Genomic DNA, 17,428 nt, shown 5'->3' on the forward strand with positions numbered 1-17,428 from the left:
GCTCGCATTAAGTTAATATAATAAAAATGTGTTGGTTTTTTTAAATATATATATATATATATATATATATATATATATATATATATATATATATATATATATATATATATATATATAAATTTTTTCACTCGGATGTGTTCACGTACGTTGTATTGATTTAATGTATTTATTTGTGTACATGCGCGAATGCGTCCCATTTGAAACCGCGGTTGTCAGAAAACCGGAAGGATCCGGTTAAATCGTGTTTGAAAAGGTCGCCCTCTAGTGTGCTGTTTGGGTAAAGTTATTCATGCTTTAAAAAATCGCAAAAACCATCCTTACTGCAGTTATGGACAACCTCAAACTCAAGCCCACATTGGCCAAAAGGCCAACATCGCCATCAATAAACCATCAGACAAAAAACATACGATACGGTGAAGCTTCTTTTGAGCTTTTATCAGACATCCTGATCACGCTAAACAAGCAGAACAAGTCGCACGTGAGGAATGTTTGTGGAAGTGTGTGTGGAAGTTTTAAAGACAGAAGAGTAGTCGGTGGGTCAAATAAACCTCACTTGGTTACCCCAAAGTATGATATTCTCGAAATATTTGTGTGGTGTAGTTTTTAACTTTCATTTTAATCCCAACTTTGCTGTCAGTCATTTCTTTTCATCGAGTACGCATGCAATTAACTTGGCTAAACATGTGCCAAACCCACAACTGTAGTGTTATAATGCCTTTTATAACTGCTCGAATCGAAATGTCTCTCCTGCAATCATTTCTATTTTTCCTTTGCACTTACAGAACATGCATTCTTTATTTGTAAAGAGTTTAGACTTGACCCTTTAGTGGCTTATCATGCCATTGAACTACTAGACAGGCAAGTCACCACTCAATATACAAACATCTAGAATTTTGACTTCCTCAGCCTTAAATCTTTTTCAACAATTTGGATTTTCTTTCCTCAGATTTATGCTAAAGCACATTGAGAATTTATTATCCCAGCAGCAGAGCGAGGTATGTGGTGCCAGCGTGAGTGCAGCCAAAGGAACTGAGGAAGAACTCATCTTTCAGATTCTAAGAGATAAATTCTGTCTCTTTATTATTTCAAGCATGCAAATTGCAAGCAAAGTAACCCTGCATACCAACGTAAGAATATAAAGACAAGTTGGATATAATCAGTTTTTGTGTTCAAATGTTATAATGAATTTCCATGTTGAATTTAGGTGATTGACAACAATTCTGCTTTGAGATACCTTCAGTTGGTTGGTACTGACTGTCCCAAAGATAAAATATTAGAATCCGAGCTTCTGATCTTGAAAACGTTGGACTTCAGTGTGAATGTACCAAATCCTCTGTTATATGCAGAGACTCTCCTAGAAGTTCTTGGTAAAGGTGTCTTGTATCTAACTATCACGCTGGACTTTCTTTTAAATGTGAGCTCACTGTGATCATTTCAGCTTGTCATATGTTTTCTATGGTATTTAAAAAAGGCCTCCTGTATTTTCACTAGGCCACAATAATCCGGCTACGGCGGTTGCACACCTGCATCACCTGTGCAGGTATGTTCTTCGATTCGTTTACTTGCAACGGGAGTCAATCTACAGCTCATTACTTATAGCAGTGACTGGATGTCTCAGCCCCTCTACAGATCAGCAGTAAGTACAGCAATTGTGTGTGTGTGGTGTGTGTGAGTATGTGTTGAAGGTTCTGTCATAGAGTGAGCTGCATTCACATCACAGAAAAATTGAACTACACCACACACATTTTATTACCTTTTATTTGTGACATGCAGAAAAATTTACACACTGAAAAGTAAAACCGTTATTGCATTGCACTTAAGTCAAGTAATATTTTTAGTAAGAAAAATCAGCCTTTTTTTTTATTGTAAATTCCGGTTTTATATCAGAAGCCATTGTAGTCATCAGCATGTTGCAGTCATGCCATATTAAAATGCAATCAGTCTCTAATCACAGCCCTCAGCCATAATCAGGGTCATGGCTATAATCAAATTTACCCTTCACTTGAACTAGGAGACCCAAACCTGTTCTAGGATGACAATGCCCCTGTGCACAAAGTGAACTAATTGAAATATGGTTTACACCAGGGGTGCACACACCTTTTCAGCATGTAAGCTACTAATAAAATGACCAAGTCAAAATGATCTACCTAATATAAAAATGCATAAATAATTATCTATTTTTTAATGTCATGCAATATACCCACATTACCTTTGTGAACGACTGGTAGATCCGATCGATGTGTTGGGCACCCCGGGTTTACACCTTTTCCACAGGTTTACATGGGTCAGAGTGAAAGCTCTCAGCCCTCCATGACACATTTGGGTAGAACAGGAATGTTGACTGCACCCCCATACTGTAGATCAGTACTTGGCTTTACTAACACCGTTGTGACTGAATGAGCACAGATCTCCACAACCACACTCCAAAATCCAATGTAACATCTTCAGAGAAAAATGGAGGGTATTATCAGAGCAAATGGGGACTAAATGTGGAATGAGATGCACATAAAAAAGCACATACAAAGTTCATAGGTAGGTGTACACGAACGTATGTCTCAGGAGTGTACATTTTACAGCTGGAGTTGTTACACCTACTCTTCCACTGCACAAATACACCCTGCTATTGTTTTTTTTTTTTGGTTTGTTTTTTTTGGTTTGCCGCATGTTTCAAATATTTTAAGTATGGTCTCATCACTACAGCAAAGGTGCTACTAATTACCTCACTGTTTGTTTCCTCGTGTGTATTAGGGCCAAGTTTGTGTCTGTGACTGAAGACTGCATGCTTTTAGGGGTTGGAGTGATTGCTGTGGCTGCTTTCATCTACCAAATATCTACTTGGGAGAAGGTAAGTCAGTGCTGCACTTCCAACCAGAGCATGTTCTTTAGATCAGCAGTTAAAAAGGATGTTTGCTGTTTTCTTGCTGAAATTATGCAGGACAAAATATTATTTTACAAAATGCCTATAGAGTGTTTCAAGTTACTTGTATACTCTTTTGATGCTAGCTAACTCACTTGAAAAAATTATAAAAAAAAAAACTTTTAATAATTTTATACTTTTGGTAGAAGAGTGAAGTATATTTTACTTTAGATGAGGTATTTGTATTTAAAATATTCATTGTGTACATGTTTGTTCAAAAAGGCCTGGGGGGCAGTCAGCGTTCCATTTCATTCCAAAGATGTTCTATAGAGTTGAGTTCAAACCTTTGTAGGCATTTAAGATCTATGCCATGTTAGCCACATCTTAACTTATTTTTTTACACAGGAGCATTGTCATGCTGGAACAGTTTTGGGTTTCGAGGTTCAAGAACAAAGAATAGGATCGGAACAAAAAGTGATTTTTGTTTACATGGCTGTAATCCTGTGTTTAAGAAACAGAAACATAAAAAAAAAAGACTTATGTTAAAATTATTACACACACACACACACACACACACACACACACACACACACACACACACACACACACACATGAAAATAACCCTTTCTAGCCTTCATTTTAGGTGGTATCTTGAAATGTAGCACTCAGGGACCCCCCAGCCAATTCATAATTTTGCTCTATCCCACTTCCTAGCATATATTCTTCTTGTTAAGAACTGTTAAGTAATTTCCCCACTGTGGGACGAATAAAGGTATATCTTATCTTATCTTATCTTATCTTATCTTATCTTATCTTATCTTATCTTATCTTATCTTATCTTATCTTATCCATATTTTGTGTTAGGTCTGGATTGGTATATAGATCTATATAATGATTCAAGGAGCTTCACACTTCTATAGAATTATTTTTGTGCCAATGGCAGAGGCGTTAGCTGGATTGTTAATCATCTTCGGCTGAGCCCAGATTTTTCTCTTCCTCCTCTGTTCTGTCTGGCACATCTGTATTTGTTTCAGTAGACGCAAGAAATTATGAACATTCTCCAGCTCAACATTATCACCTCAACTAGCAGCCTAACATTTACTTCTATGGAAGCTGTGGCAACTTAACAGTCAGTGTATAACATGATACACTGACATGTTTAGGACAAAAAGTTAAATTGATCATAAACACATGTCTTTGGGTGTTATCTCTGTAGTAGGACTACCAGGTTAATAAAAAAAATACACCTTTTTTGGTTATCTAAAACAGAACCAGGCCAGTTTAGTGTCGCTAGACAAAGGAAGGCACAACTGAGTTATAACTGTATCCTTGTAGCTGCTACATTGCCATGGAGAGTACTTTTGTGATCATTATGCTTCGCTCATCTTTTTTAACTCTCAGCATGAGAGGATTTATTTTTTGGCACAAATCCATTTTCCTCTCACACTAACTGATTGTTACTGATTTGGCAGAATTGAGCCTTTTCAGAAAATAAGACATGAGTATTTCCACATTTTTTCCGGTAAGACCTGTCTAATTGGTCTTGTCTTCTTTATGGAAATGCAAAGTTACAACACAGCTTTAGTCTGTTACTGACTCCAAGACTTGGAGTCCCAGTGGAGAATTATTCATGTAGGCATCTTCAGGGCTACAGTCCCAAATGCGCAGCCCAGGTTGCACCTCTAGCAGAACTGCAATAATATGAGCAATAATTACGATTTTTTAAAAAACATTTATTTTAGGAAGAAGGAGGAGCACACAGATATAATATATTCTATTCAGGAGATGCAACCTAAAGGAGATTGGAGACTGTAAGGTGGTGGCAGGGGACAGTGTAGCTAGATAGCATAGGATGGTGGTCTGTAGGATGGTTTTGGAGGTAAAAAAGAAGAGGAGGAGTGTGAAGACTGAAAGAAGAATAAGATGGTGGAAACTGAAGGAGGAAGACTGTAGTGTGAGGTTCAGGGAAAAGGTCAGACAGGGGCTCGGTGGTGGTGAAGAGATGCTGGATGATTGGTCATCTACTGCAAAAATGATAAGGGTAGAAAGACAGCTAGAAAGGTACTTGGTGTGACATCTGGAAATAGAAAGGAAGACAAAGAGACGTGGTGGTGGAATGTGGAAGTGCAGGAGAGCATAAGGAGAATGAGGTTGGTGACCCAGAATTGGGATCGGCAGAGAGATGAGAAAAGTAGGCAGGAGTACAAGGAGATGCGGCAGCAGGTGAAGAGAGATGTGGCAAAAACCAAGGAAAAGGCATATTAGAAGCTGTATGAGAATTTGGACGCTAAGGAAGGAGAAAAGGATTTATACCGATTGGCCAGGTAGAGAAACCGAGCTGGGAAGGATGTGCTGCAAGTTAGAGCAATAAAGGATGGAGATGGAAATGTGTTGACTAGTGAGGAGAGTGTGTTGAGAAGATGGAGGTGTGTTTGTACTTTGAGCAGCTAATGAATGAGGAAAATGAGAGAGAGAGAAGTTTAATGGTGTGAAGATGGTGAAGCAGGAAGTGAATAGAATTAGTAAGGAGGTAGTGAGAGCAGCGATTAGGAGGATGAACAGTGGAAAGTTGGTTGGACCAGATGACATACCAGTAGAAGCATGGAGATGTTTAGGTGAGATGGCAGTGTAGTTTTTAACAAGGTTGTTCAACAAGATTTTGGAAAGTGAGCGGATGCCTGAGGAATGGAGAAGGAGTGTACTTGTACCAATTTTAAAGAATAAGGGAGATGTGCAGACCTGCAGTAACTACAGGGGAAGAAAGTTGATCAGTCACACCATGAAGTTATAGAAAAGAGTAGTGGAAGCCAGGCTGAGGCTGACCATCAGTGAGCAACAGTATGGTTTTATACCGAGGAAGAGCACCACAGACGCATTATTTGATTTGAGAATGTTGATAGAGAAGTATAGAGAAGGTCAGAAGGAGTTGCATTGTGTGTTTGTGGATCTAGAGAAGGCGTACGACAGAGTGCCGAGAGAGGAGTTGTGGTATTGTATGAGTAAGTCAGGTGTGTCAGAGAAGTATATGAGGGTGGTGCAGGACATGTATGAGGACAGTGTGACAGCAGTGAAATGTGCAGTAGGAATGACATACTAAGGTGAAGGTTGGACTGCATCAAGGATTGGTTCTGAGCCCTTTCCTGTTTTCAGTGCTGATGGACAGGTTGACAGACGAGATCAGAAAGAAGTCTCCATGGACTATGATGTTTGCGGATGATATTGTTATTTGTGGTGAGAGTAGGGAGCAGGTTGAGAAGCGCCTGGAGAGGTGGAGGTACGCGCTGGAGAGAAGGAGAATGAAAGCCAATAGGAGTAAGACAGAGTACATGTGTGAATGAGAGGGAGGTTGCAGAGGGAAGAAGAGATAGAGAAGGTGGATGAGTTTAGGTACCTGGGGTCAACAGTGCAAAGTAATGGAGAGTGTCTTAGAGAAGTGAAGAAAAGAGTGCAGGCAGGGTGGAGTGGGTGGAGAAGAGTGGCAGAAGTAATTTGTGATAGAAGAGTGAAAGGGAAAGTTTATAGGACTGTGGTGAGACCTGCGATGTTGAATGGTTTAGAGACAGTGCATTGAGTAAAAGACAGGAGGTGGAGCTGGAGGTAGCAGAGCTGAAGATGTTGAGGTTATCGTTGGGAGTGACGAGGATGGACAGGATTAGAAATGAGTTTATTAGAAGGGGACAGTGCATGTGGGATATTTTGGAGACACGGTGAGAGAGACATGATTGAGATGGTTTGGACATGTGCAGAGGAGGTACATGGGGTACACTGGTAGGAGAATGCTGAGGATGGAGCCACCAGTAAGGAGCTAAAGAGGAAGACCAAGGAGGAGGTTTATGGATGTGGTGAAGGAAGACATGCAGGTAGTTGGTTTGAAAGAGGCAGATGTAGAGGACAGGGGGGTATGGAAACGGATGACCCACTGTGGCAAACCCTAATGGGAGCAGCCGAAATAATAATAATAATAATAATAATAATAATAATAATAATAATAATAATAAAAAATAAAAATAATAATAATAATAATAATTAGAAGAAGAAGAAGAAGAAGAAGAAGAAGAAGAAGAAGAAGAAGAAGAAGAAGAGGACTTAGGAAATAATTGTAAACAATTTAATAAAAAAAATTTGTGAATGGTTCTGAGAAAAGAGGTATATAATTTTTTTAACTAACTGGAGCTACAGTTTCATAGACTCTTAATCTTAGTTAGTACATGAATAATTGATTAGCAGTTGATTAGTTCACTTGCAAACCCACACTAATTATTAAAACATTTTTGGTGTGAAAGTAATGAAAATGAACAAGGAAAGATTTGAAAGTGGCCATTGATAGAAAGCTGTTATTCATCGTTCCTGTTTATAGATCTGAAATGCTGCTTAACTGAATGTGCTTAAAACACCTGTATGATCATGACTTATGTATGACATTTTTCGCCATAAGGCGTCTATAACATTCTGCTTACCAGTGCTACAGTACAGTACAACAGTACAGAGACTTTGATACTTGATTCTACAATATTAACACCATGCAGCATTACGTTAAGCATTTTGTATAGTATTAGTATTAGGCTTATATATAGACTGTAGACTAAATGTATAATTTGCAATGTGTATGTGCATTTATACTCTAGGTAGTGGAGCAGCTCAGTCTGATCACCGGAATCTCGGCCAAGAGCATCATGGAATTTGCTCATGTGATCCTTGTGCACATCACCAAGGGCAAAGCAAAGTTATCATAAGGAAGCATATGATTAGTAGTATAAGAAATGCACTACAACAGAGCTTTGGCAAATTCAGAATGTAAGAAAGTAAATATTCTCTAGTATTGTATAAAAAGCAGCTAAAACATAGTTCAAAAATGTAGTAATGGGCAGAACGTTAACTAAATATTCATAAATAAAACTAAAACATTTGATAAGCAAATATGATTTCATGTACTTCATTTAATAATTTTGCACTGCATTACTACAGTTTCCGATTACATGCAGAATAAAGTAGCAGGTGGATTTTTAGTCGCACGATTTGATATCAGTGGACAGTACTGTTGTCATGGTAACTCCTTCCTGGGTTCACTTCCTGACTCCAGCTCTCTGAGCTTGATGTCCAGCCAGAGTGCCAAAGGGGTCAGTGTCCATGATTTTTTTTTTTCTTTTTCAAACCAATGTTTTAATTTAGCAGTAGCATGATGTATTAGTCTGCATTAGAACTGACATGTTTAATGACCCACACAATGCAAAATGTGTAGGTTGTGTTAAATTGGTTGGTGTAGGCTGTGACGATATATTACCTCAAAGTTAGCCAAAGCTATATTTAAACTTATTTTCACTTTACCACCTGCACAAAGAATAGACATGTTTAACAAGTACAAAACCCACAGCTAACAGACATGCAAAACCACAGAACGAAAATCAGTTCATGGGCCATCTGTCTACAGCTTGAAGTCTGCTTGGTTTTTCGTTATGTAGTTCCTCATGAAAAGGTATTAGACTTAATACTCACTTTATTTTGTCCCTCCATAATAAACTGTACAATTGCGCTTTAAAACACATACGCAAATGTGAATGAATCCGGGAAAACTGAAGTTGAAACACAAAAGTATAGAGAGTGTGTGGAAATGATTCATTGATGCTAGCCAACATTACCTGTTGATTTATCGCTAGCTATGTTGGCTGACTAACTAGCAAATTTTCAGTTCATAGTTATATAAATGATGAGGGAATTATGTAACTCTTTTATGTAATCAACATGCTTAATGAAACAAAATGTAAAAACTTTCTTTTTTAATAATGCTACTTAAAAGGTTGACTATCATTCAGTGATTTCCATCACTTTACTATTCATTACTATTCATATACATTATATATATTTTAGCATTACTTTTTTTTTTTTTACTATTTATTCTCACTTTCATCCAACTACAGATCTTTGTTCATCCTGACAATTAGACTTGTGGTATTTAAAAAGGTAAAATAATGGATCTGTGTGTGTGTGTGTGTGTGTGTGTGTGTGTGTGTGTGGTGTGTGTGTGTGTGTGTGTGTGTGTGTGTGTGTGTGTGTAAAAGTGTTCTATTTTATCTGTTGGTCTGGTCTCCTGTTTAATTCTTATTATCTCCTCATAAATAAAAGCATCAAAAGATTTACCTAGAATCAGGCTCAGAAAATTAGCAGTGTCTGTTATGCCATATTAAGGCGCTAAGCTGCTAAATAGATAGCTAAAGTTTAAGGCAGTGAGAATGAAGCTAGACCTATGAATAGTAAAATGATTTCAGAATGAATCACCTAACACTTTATACAATTTGGTGATTTTTCTGGTCAATATATTTTTTTACTTATAAAGTAAATATTAATATCTTGATATAACTTGATATATTAATGTCAAGCTATTCTATTAACTAACTCCTGCAGCTCTGTGTACACTTCCACTCTGACTGGTGTTGATATGTCTGTCATACTTGTTCATTTCAATTTCACTCATTGTCATTTAGCCCCTTTTGAGAGATCTCCAAATCAGCAAATGGAGAGGCCATGCACTCAGGCAGAACAAACAAAGCCAATGAAGAAAAGTCCAGTAAACACTGAGTTATTTTTTACTATGTAAACCTACTCTCCAATTCACTCGTTTAGTCCCAGTGAAGCTATGCTTCCAAAAGTAATCACCAAAGCGATATTTGATTTGATTTGCTAACATACTGAATTTCACCAAGCGTGATGAACAATGCAGACACAGGCTGCCCTTCCTATAAAGTTTTAAAGTGGTATGTGTGAAGCAGTGAATTTATACTAGCTGTCAGACAATTTAATTATATAGAAAGAAAAAAAAAATCATGTGAAAAATGATTTCAATAAGTATAAAAACCTAAAACATTAATTCAGGCAGAAAGGTTAGACGTCACTGTGCAAAAACCATCATTTAGGAGTCTTATACTTTAAAAGTTGCCATTTACATATAGCTAGTGGTTTGGTACTGACAGTGTTATTAAATGAAAAAGATTTGATAAATAATTTAACATTTAAAAATTTTGATTAAAAGATTATAAAATGTTTGAAATGAGAGTTCATAAACTCTCAGGTGTAGCCTACATTTGTCTACTAGCTTCTTGACTACCTACATTGTCTCTTGGTTACCATGGAAACAGTGCCCCAGAGAGTCAGTCTCCCTGTGTCTATGCGGTTTCCCTGGTTCTCTGGTTTTCTTCTGTCTCCCATAATGTGTGCGTGCACGGTGCAAGAAGGTGGACTAGACATCCCATTCAGGGAGTGTTTACACTAATGAGCAGTGTCTCTGGGATAAGAGAGATCATACTTGAATGAATGAAATACTTGTCTTTGGATGAAGACTTTTTAATACTGGTTTATACATGGTATAGTATTACTTGATGCATGAGAATTTATGCATAAATGGGACATCTGTATAGACCAGCAGCTCTCTTAAGATAAACGTAACTAATGACCAATTTTTCTGTCTGTAATGTCTTAGACAATATAGGCCGCAACAGAGGCTGCGTCAAACAAAGTGAGCTCGGTTTGTCTTTGCATGGGTGCTATAGCATTGGAATCCCATAAGCATGGCGCAGGAAAAAATAAAAATGCTCCATCACTTCCATGCGGTTACCATGGCAACCAGGGCCTTTGCCGAGTCACGGGGGAATTCTGTTTTTTTTTTCTTGTTTTTTTTTTTTCGCACGGCTCACTTGCCAAATAAGCGAGTCAGCTCTTCAGGGGTCTGCCTCTTGCCTCTCCCTGGCAACTGGTTGCTAGGTTTACACAGTTGCCATGTTAATGCGACATGGAGGGTTTGTGGGTATTCAGTCTCTGGAAATATTGTATCCCATTTCGGTCTCGGACCTTATTAATAACATATGTTTTATGAAAAATTATATCGACTGACTACCTGTCCCATATCAGTTTTCTAAATGTGCAATGTTTTTCTATGTATATACCAGATCAAAAATTGTATTAATTTACAGGTACCCACTGAGAAACAACAGCATGTGAAGATTTAGCTGTTTTGTTCCATGGTAATAAATCAGCGGATATGAAACCGCTCAAAACAGCGAAATGCAAAATTGTTTTATTGGCGGTAATTTCCTTTCGCACAAAAAGTGAAAAAAAACAACAACTGTGTTGTAATGACATTTGCAGCAATCTCGAGTGGCAGCGATGTTTGTCACCTGCCAAACGCTGCATGTGGGGAACTACTAAATTTTCCTGAGAGGCTTGTGTCTTTTTGTAAGCCACTATAGAAAGAGAAAAGGGTGATTAGATCATGCATAATATTATCTATAGGACAGAGGTTACTGCATTATAGGGCAAGGTCACTGCACAAGGAAAAACAGGGGCCTCATTTATCATCATGGTTCTAAATCGTTTCTTTTGCATAAGATTTGTTAGTGCTCAGATGTAAAATATAATTTTATAAACATGCCTACAAAGGTCATACACCCTGGTGTAAGCAATGAAACTTAAATACTAGTTAGTCAACTGCTGGCTATGTGCCTATCCCTGTTAATTAAAATACTTTTAAAAATAATTACCATGAAACCATTTGGATTTATTCAACTCTGTAAATGTATTTTCCAAAGGCGGTTAACTGCAACCAAAATACAGTCAAATGTTGGAAAGAAATGTTCAAGAGAAACCATGACATCCAGCACTGTGTGAATAATAATAATGCTGAGTGATAGTTTGGAAATACTTTTTATATACATATTGTCTCTTTGATCTGAGCCTGTATCCAAATACCATAGCATTTAAAGTGTTTAAACATGCACACGTAGCTCACTTGCTGTCGCACTTCTCATTTGGTTTTGCTCTTCCCAGCCCGAATTTGTATTGAACGTGTGGATCGGAGGCCTCGGCTCAGCCTGACATGGCTGCGAACGTGTTTTATTTAACCCCTTTACTTTCAAATACACCACAACTCTGCATATCTTCTTACATACATTCGGATCCCAATACACCAAGCAGCCACTAAATTTAAGTCCCCAAATTTGGATTTGGTTTGTTCGTTCTTCAGGCTGTATATGATTATATTCACACTTACATTTATTTGGCAAACTCGTGTAATCTAAGTAAGGTGGTATACAATCAGTAGTCAAGTGTGAACGAAATGATGTTCCAAGTGCAAGTTCAAGATCAAAACAAGCAATTAAACACAATAATGTATAATTATAGATTGCAGCTATAAATTCTACTCCCAAAACATACTTCACTTACTATTTCTAAAAAATAAAAAGGGTGTCTAAGGACATGTGCACACTGATAGAATGATTACAACAAAAGAGCAGCAATAGGGTAACAGAATAACAATGAGGAACATTAGTTCAAGGTTAAAAAAAGAAACGAGACCCTGATTGACTTGCTTTACTGGTTAAAGTTCAGGTGCTCCTGGTGGAGCTGCATTGTTTCTTGAAGTTTGTGATAGTATATGCATAACAGGAAAAAAAGTTTTCCCTTCATGAAAGCATTTTCAGGAAGAGTTTAAATTTAGAACCTAGAACCCAGAACAGTTTTATCACTGTTCACTGTTTACTCACAGACCAAAAACCAACAGGCGGATCAACAAAGTTCTGCTGGTTAGGCAATAATCAAAGACTTGGACTGCTTGAGGGCCTCTGGAGTGAGATGAATAGGGGAGTAATGCAGAACACTTTACAGTTGCTTAAAGCCTAAATGCATTGCCTCAGCGATTTACTAAAATAATAGCATGCCACAGCAGATGAGTCATGAGATTACATGAGAAATTCTGATGCATATCCTGGTAGGTACAACCCTCCTGCATGACTGCCACTACAAAGTGGTCTGGTTTAACTGACCCAGTTTCCCAGAGGTTTCACCCATGTCCTTCTTTACTAAGACTAAAGCTTTAAAAGTTGGTTATAATCATCTAATTAACATTAATGAAGTAAGCCTAAACACACTACCAGTTCATTTACTCAAACAGCTAAATATTAAATATCTTTCATCACCTTTACTGATTCAAAGTACTATGTCTAACAAAGACTTGAATTAGACCAAATTGAGTACATAGCTATAAATAAGTAACTCCCTCCCCCTTGGTTGCAGCTATATCCCCCAACATTGTCTACGTGGCCAAGGAGGAGGCGTTGCAGCTAAATATAGTAATGCAGTAGGCATTACCCAGAAATTTGCATATGAATTCAGTTAATTTAAAATACCTTTTAATACCTAAGTGGATATTTTCGGGGAAAAAAAATATTTTAAGCAGCCATTTTTTTACTCATTAATATTAACAGGCCTCTATTCTGTATATCACTTTCTAGATATCCTCTCATATTTAGTGGTTGGAGTGGAAAAAGCTATAATTGGAAACTTGAATATGTAGTAGACTTTAAAAATATTCATTTAGATAATACTTAAGATTCTCTGAGAAGGGGTTTTGTGGTTTTAATAGGGTTGTTTGATGTTGAATTGCACATTCACAGCACCAGAGCAACCTGTATTGAAAAGGGGAAAAAAAGACATACTACACCAGTGTGAAGATTGATCTTAGATCATCTTATATGATCGGTCTTTATCATGATATCTTTCTGTTGCGTTAAAATGTACAGTAACATTGGTTAATTTCTTTACCTTCTGGATGCTCAATTACCTTAATTACTCCCTGGGATTTCTACCTTAAGAGCCTTTAGATTTTAGACAAAATGGTGTGAAAGAAAAAAAGCAACAGCATTAACAAAAAGATTCAATGAAACTGGGTACTTGAAGACTGTTTGATCCCAACCCCCCTGAATCAGCTGTCCAATTTCAGTTTGTATTTCAGGTTCAACTGTTATGCATGAATATCCCTGGGGATCAACATTTTCTGAAATACTCAACACAGCCCATCTGGCACAAACAAAACATGCCATTCAAAGTAAGGTTGCATGAATGAGCAGACCTTATATAGTGGTTCTGATATGGCAAATACAATAATCAGTTTTTAAACCATGACTGAATTAGCAGAGCACACAATATGTCAAACATTGAGTCAGATGGGCACAACAGCAAAAGACCATGCCAGTTTCCATTTGTGGCATCCTGGAACAGAAATCTGTGCACACAGAAAGCAAAGAACAGGTTAGCTTAATATTAGGAAAAACCCAGACAATTCATCTCCAACTATAATAAATAACAGAATTTCTGAATGTGGCCAAATTAAGCATCTGAAAAGAAAGGCTAAGGTCTGTTTTCTGAAATCTGAATTTTGTACTTTCAGTCTATGTTCTATTTTTCTTTAAATACTAGGTATTCAGTAAGTGAGGGTAAAAAGAAGTGCTTTGAGATGAGTAATCTTTCTCAGGGCCTAACTGATACAGTCATTCAGATGCTACCAAACTGGCTAGAATTCCATGATTATTACTAGGGGTACCCAGTACTTATTAATGAGCCAGGATCTACTGGATTGTATCACAAGGGGGACTGGATGAACAGATGGACTGAATGAATTATGTAACTCATAATCTTCACTAGGTCAATAGCGGAATTTCTCTGACAGCTGAAGTCACTTTCCTGCCTATTTGCCTCCATGTATTCATTCCTAAAATGTTTTAGGAACCCAAATAGAGCAGCATCTGCGTTTTTCATGTCTATCTGTAGCTACATCAAGCACTTTCAGTTCTTCAAGGAGACAGCAGAGGTCACAAAGCATTTAAATGCTTTTCATTCACTGTGACACTGACGAAAGGACAATTTTATTTATAGCATTTAATTTTTAGTCAAAAATTGGTAAGACATTATTTCTGGCTAGCAGTGAAACCTTGGCAACCAGATGTAATTTAAATAGTGATTTGCCCGCTACCAATAAAGAAAAAAATAAAGTGCATGTCACTTATATTAGAACAGTCATTTATTTATAATATGTAATTAGCATTTGTAATAGAAATTGTGGTTTAAATGTAATTGTGTGTTTTAAAGCAAAATATATGATTTTTTGTTGGGGAGTCTAAATCACACTTTGTGTTTGCAATGAATCCATGGTAACCCACAGTACATTATGCACACTGCTGAGTAGTATAGTTCAGTCTGAACCACATGTAGCTTTGAGAACGGGCTTAGATTAAGTCCTATTTCATACAGTGTATGTATGCAAAAATGTAAAAACAAATGCTGTTTTATTTTACATTATTTACATGATTAAGTGTGACTTTTTATAATATTAGAAGAATATAAGAATATTATTATTATTGTTATTATTATTGTTATTATTAGTGGTAGTACTAGTAGTAGTAGCAGTAACAGTTTGAATCAATGAAACCTTCTGATGTAAGTTAGAAAAGGAAGGTGGTAGCTCAGTGGTTAAGGTGCTTGGTTACTAATTCAAAAGGTTGGGGATGATACCTGTTGAATCCACAATTATATTTATTACTGCTAATAAACATTCTATAAATGCACCATTCTTTGTACAAATATACAACTATTCAATCAGCCAGACTATTTCAGATCCACAGCTTTACTTAATGTTCAAATCAAACATCTGAATGAGGAGAAAATATGTTCTCTGGGTTTTTTACCTGCAAGAGTCTCTTGAGTTTAGTCAGAATAGTGTGGTAAAAAAAATAAAAAAATAACAGCAATAAAAAAAAAAAAAACCTAGTGAGCAGCAGCGTTTTTACAGGTTCACTGAAGCTGTACACTTGAAGATTGCTTTGTCTTTTTTCCCCAATCTTCAACCTTCCATTTTTAGTGAACCTGTTATGTGTGAAAAATCCCAGGAGAACAGCAGTAAGAAGAAAATAAACAACAAAAAACTCAAAACAGCCCATCTGTCACCAAAAAAACAATTTTTCACTGAAATCTCCATCATTCAATAACAAAATAGACTTTTGTAAACTATAATAAATGAATATTCGGTGTCACCCAGATTCTTTCAAGTCAAGTCAAAGGTAAAAGTGATTTATATGTACATTACAACAAAGTGAAATTCTTTCTTTGCAAATTCCAGTGATGTTAGGAGGCTGCGGTCAGAGCACAGAGTTACCCATAATACAGCACCCCTGGAGCACAGAGGGTTAAGGGCCTTGCTCAAGGGCCCAAGGGTGGCATCTTGGCAATACTTGGTCATGAACCACCGACCTTCTAATCAGTAACCCAGAGCATTAACCATATAGAGTAGAGTACACAGTACAATGAAACAATGATCCATAAGACAACGTAAGTTAAAAAAAGTTACCTGAATCGCAACTACACAGAACTTTAGTGCAAAAAGAACAACAAAAGACAGTGAGACAAAAGACACAGTGAAACTACAGCACAGACCAGTTCAGTACAGAAGATGTGTGCTAGTGCAGAGGGATTTGTCCATAAAACTGTACATGCTTCTTCATCTTCTTCTTCTTTTGGCTTCTCCCATTAGGGGTTGCCACAGCAGATCATTTGTCTTCACACCCCCCTGTCCTCTACATCTGCCTCTTTTAACCCAATGACCTGCATGTCTTCCCTCACCACATACATCAAACTCCTCTTTGGTCTTCCTCTTTTCCTCCTTCCTGGTGGCTCCATCCTCAGCATTCTCCTACCGATATACCCCATGTCCCTCTTCTGCACATGTCCAAACCATCTCAATAGTGCCTCCCTCGCCTTATCTCCAAAACGTCCTACATGCGCTGTTCCTCTAATACATTTTTTTCTAACCCTGTCCATCCTTGTCACTCCCAACGAAAACCATAAAACTGTACATGCAAACACTTTTCTTCATATGATTTCATGTTTTTTTTCTTGTCACCGTCGTCTCTGGCTTGCTAATTAGATATAAACATATAGTAATGTATATATATATATATATATATATATATATATATATATATATATATATACATATATATATATATATATATATATACATATATATATATATATATATATATATATATATATATATATATATATATATACATATATATATATATATATATATATATATATATATATATATATATATATATATATATATATATATATATTTAATATAATCTGTTTATGCCTGTAAAGCTACTATGTGACAATGTCTAATGTTGAAAGTGCTATAAAAATAGACTTATAATGAATAGAAGTGAATTCCCCAGATCCTAATGTGAACAGTAACCAGCATTGACTGAATAAGCAAGTGTTCCTAATAAAGTGGCTGCTAAGCTCTTGTCAACACAGTACCATAGTACAACCAAATAAAAATACTATATGCCATGTTAATGTATTGACCAAGTATCATTGTTGAGCTTTTCATCCCTCTAAGCGCTGGTCCATGTGTAATCCCATTAGCCCTGATCGCACTGAACTGCTGATTGAGCTCGACCTTGATCACGCCCCATCCTCTAGCCACGCCCATGCTAATGAATAATTCATAACTTTACAGTCTATACAGAGCTTTCTGTGTCCGTGAGTCCGCTGGGCTGCGTTTTCTAGTTTTATTATTAATGGATCGACAACATTAAAGCACATACACCAAACGTTTCTGACTTACTGGAGTAGAAAGATCTGGAGGACTGACAGCAAATCGATGTAGGGTTTCTGCAGATGTTAGTGTAGCCGTTCTCTGGCCGGAACTGGAAGAACAGCGAGGGGAAGCATAAATATAGTAAA

At 37.0% G+C, this 17,428-nt stretch overlaps 3 protein-coding genes across 11 annotated transcripts in view; 2 read left to right on the top strand and 1 right to left on the bottom strand.

Moving 5' to 3' along the window:
- g6pc3 (glucose-6-phosphatase catalytic subunit 3) overlaps positions 1-17,428 on the bottom strand; it is a 269,889-nt gene that overhangs the window by 56,181 nt on the left and 196,280 nt on the right. The gene's annotated exons all lie outside the window — the stretch shown is intronic.
- cntd1 (cyclin N-terminal domain containing 1) lies at positions 118-7,774 on the top strand. The gene is made up of 7 exons (XM_083555774.1): positions 118-533; positions 783-858; positions 947-1,127; positions 1,205-1,367; positions 1,492-1,636; positions 2,749-2,845; positions 7,483-7,774. Exons 1-7 carry the CDS (start codon positions 329-331, stop codon positions 7,588-7,590), a joined length of 975 nt encoding a protein of 324 aa, XP_083411900.1. The 5' UTR covers positions 118-328; the 3' UTR covers positions 7,591-7,774.
- Positions 17,162-17,428, top strand: part of tanc2b (tetratricopeptide repeat, ankyrin repeat and coiled-coil containing 2b) — a 188,437-nt gene continuing 188,170 nt past the window's right edge. For 4 of the 9 annotated variants that reach the window (XM_083555684.1, XM_083555676.1, XM_083555691.1 and 1 more), the window contains exon 1: positions 17,162-17,428. This exon is cut by the window's right edge. The gene's annotated coding sequence lies outside the window, so the exon portion shown is untranslated. The other 5 variants (XM_083555686.1, XM_083555688.1, XM_083555687.1 and 2 more) reach the window with 2 other exon arrangements.

The sequence above is a fragment of the Silurus aristotelis genome (genome assembly GCF_946808225.1).
Source record: "Silurus aristotelis genome assembly, chromosome: 12".
Lineage (NCBI taxonomy): Eukaryota > Metazoa > Chordata > Actinopteri > Siluriformes > Siluridae > Silurus > Silurus aristotelis.

Coding starts and splice junctions, on each gene's coding strand:
- cntd1 (XM_083555774.1), top strand. CDS start 329: ATGGACAACCTCAAACTCAAGCCCACATTGGCCAAAAGGCCAACATCG. Junction 1,368..1,491: donor GACTCTCCTAGAAGTTCTTG/GTAAAGGTGTCT, acceptor TATTTTCACTAG/GCCACAATAATCCGGCTACG. Junction 2,846..7,482: donor AAATATCTACTTGGGAGAAG/GTAAGTCAGTGC, acceptor TTTATACTCTAG/GTAGTGGAGCAGCTCAGTCT.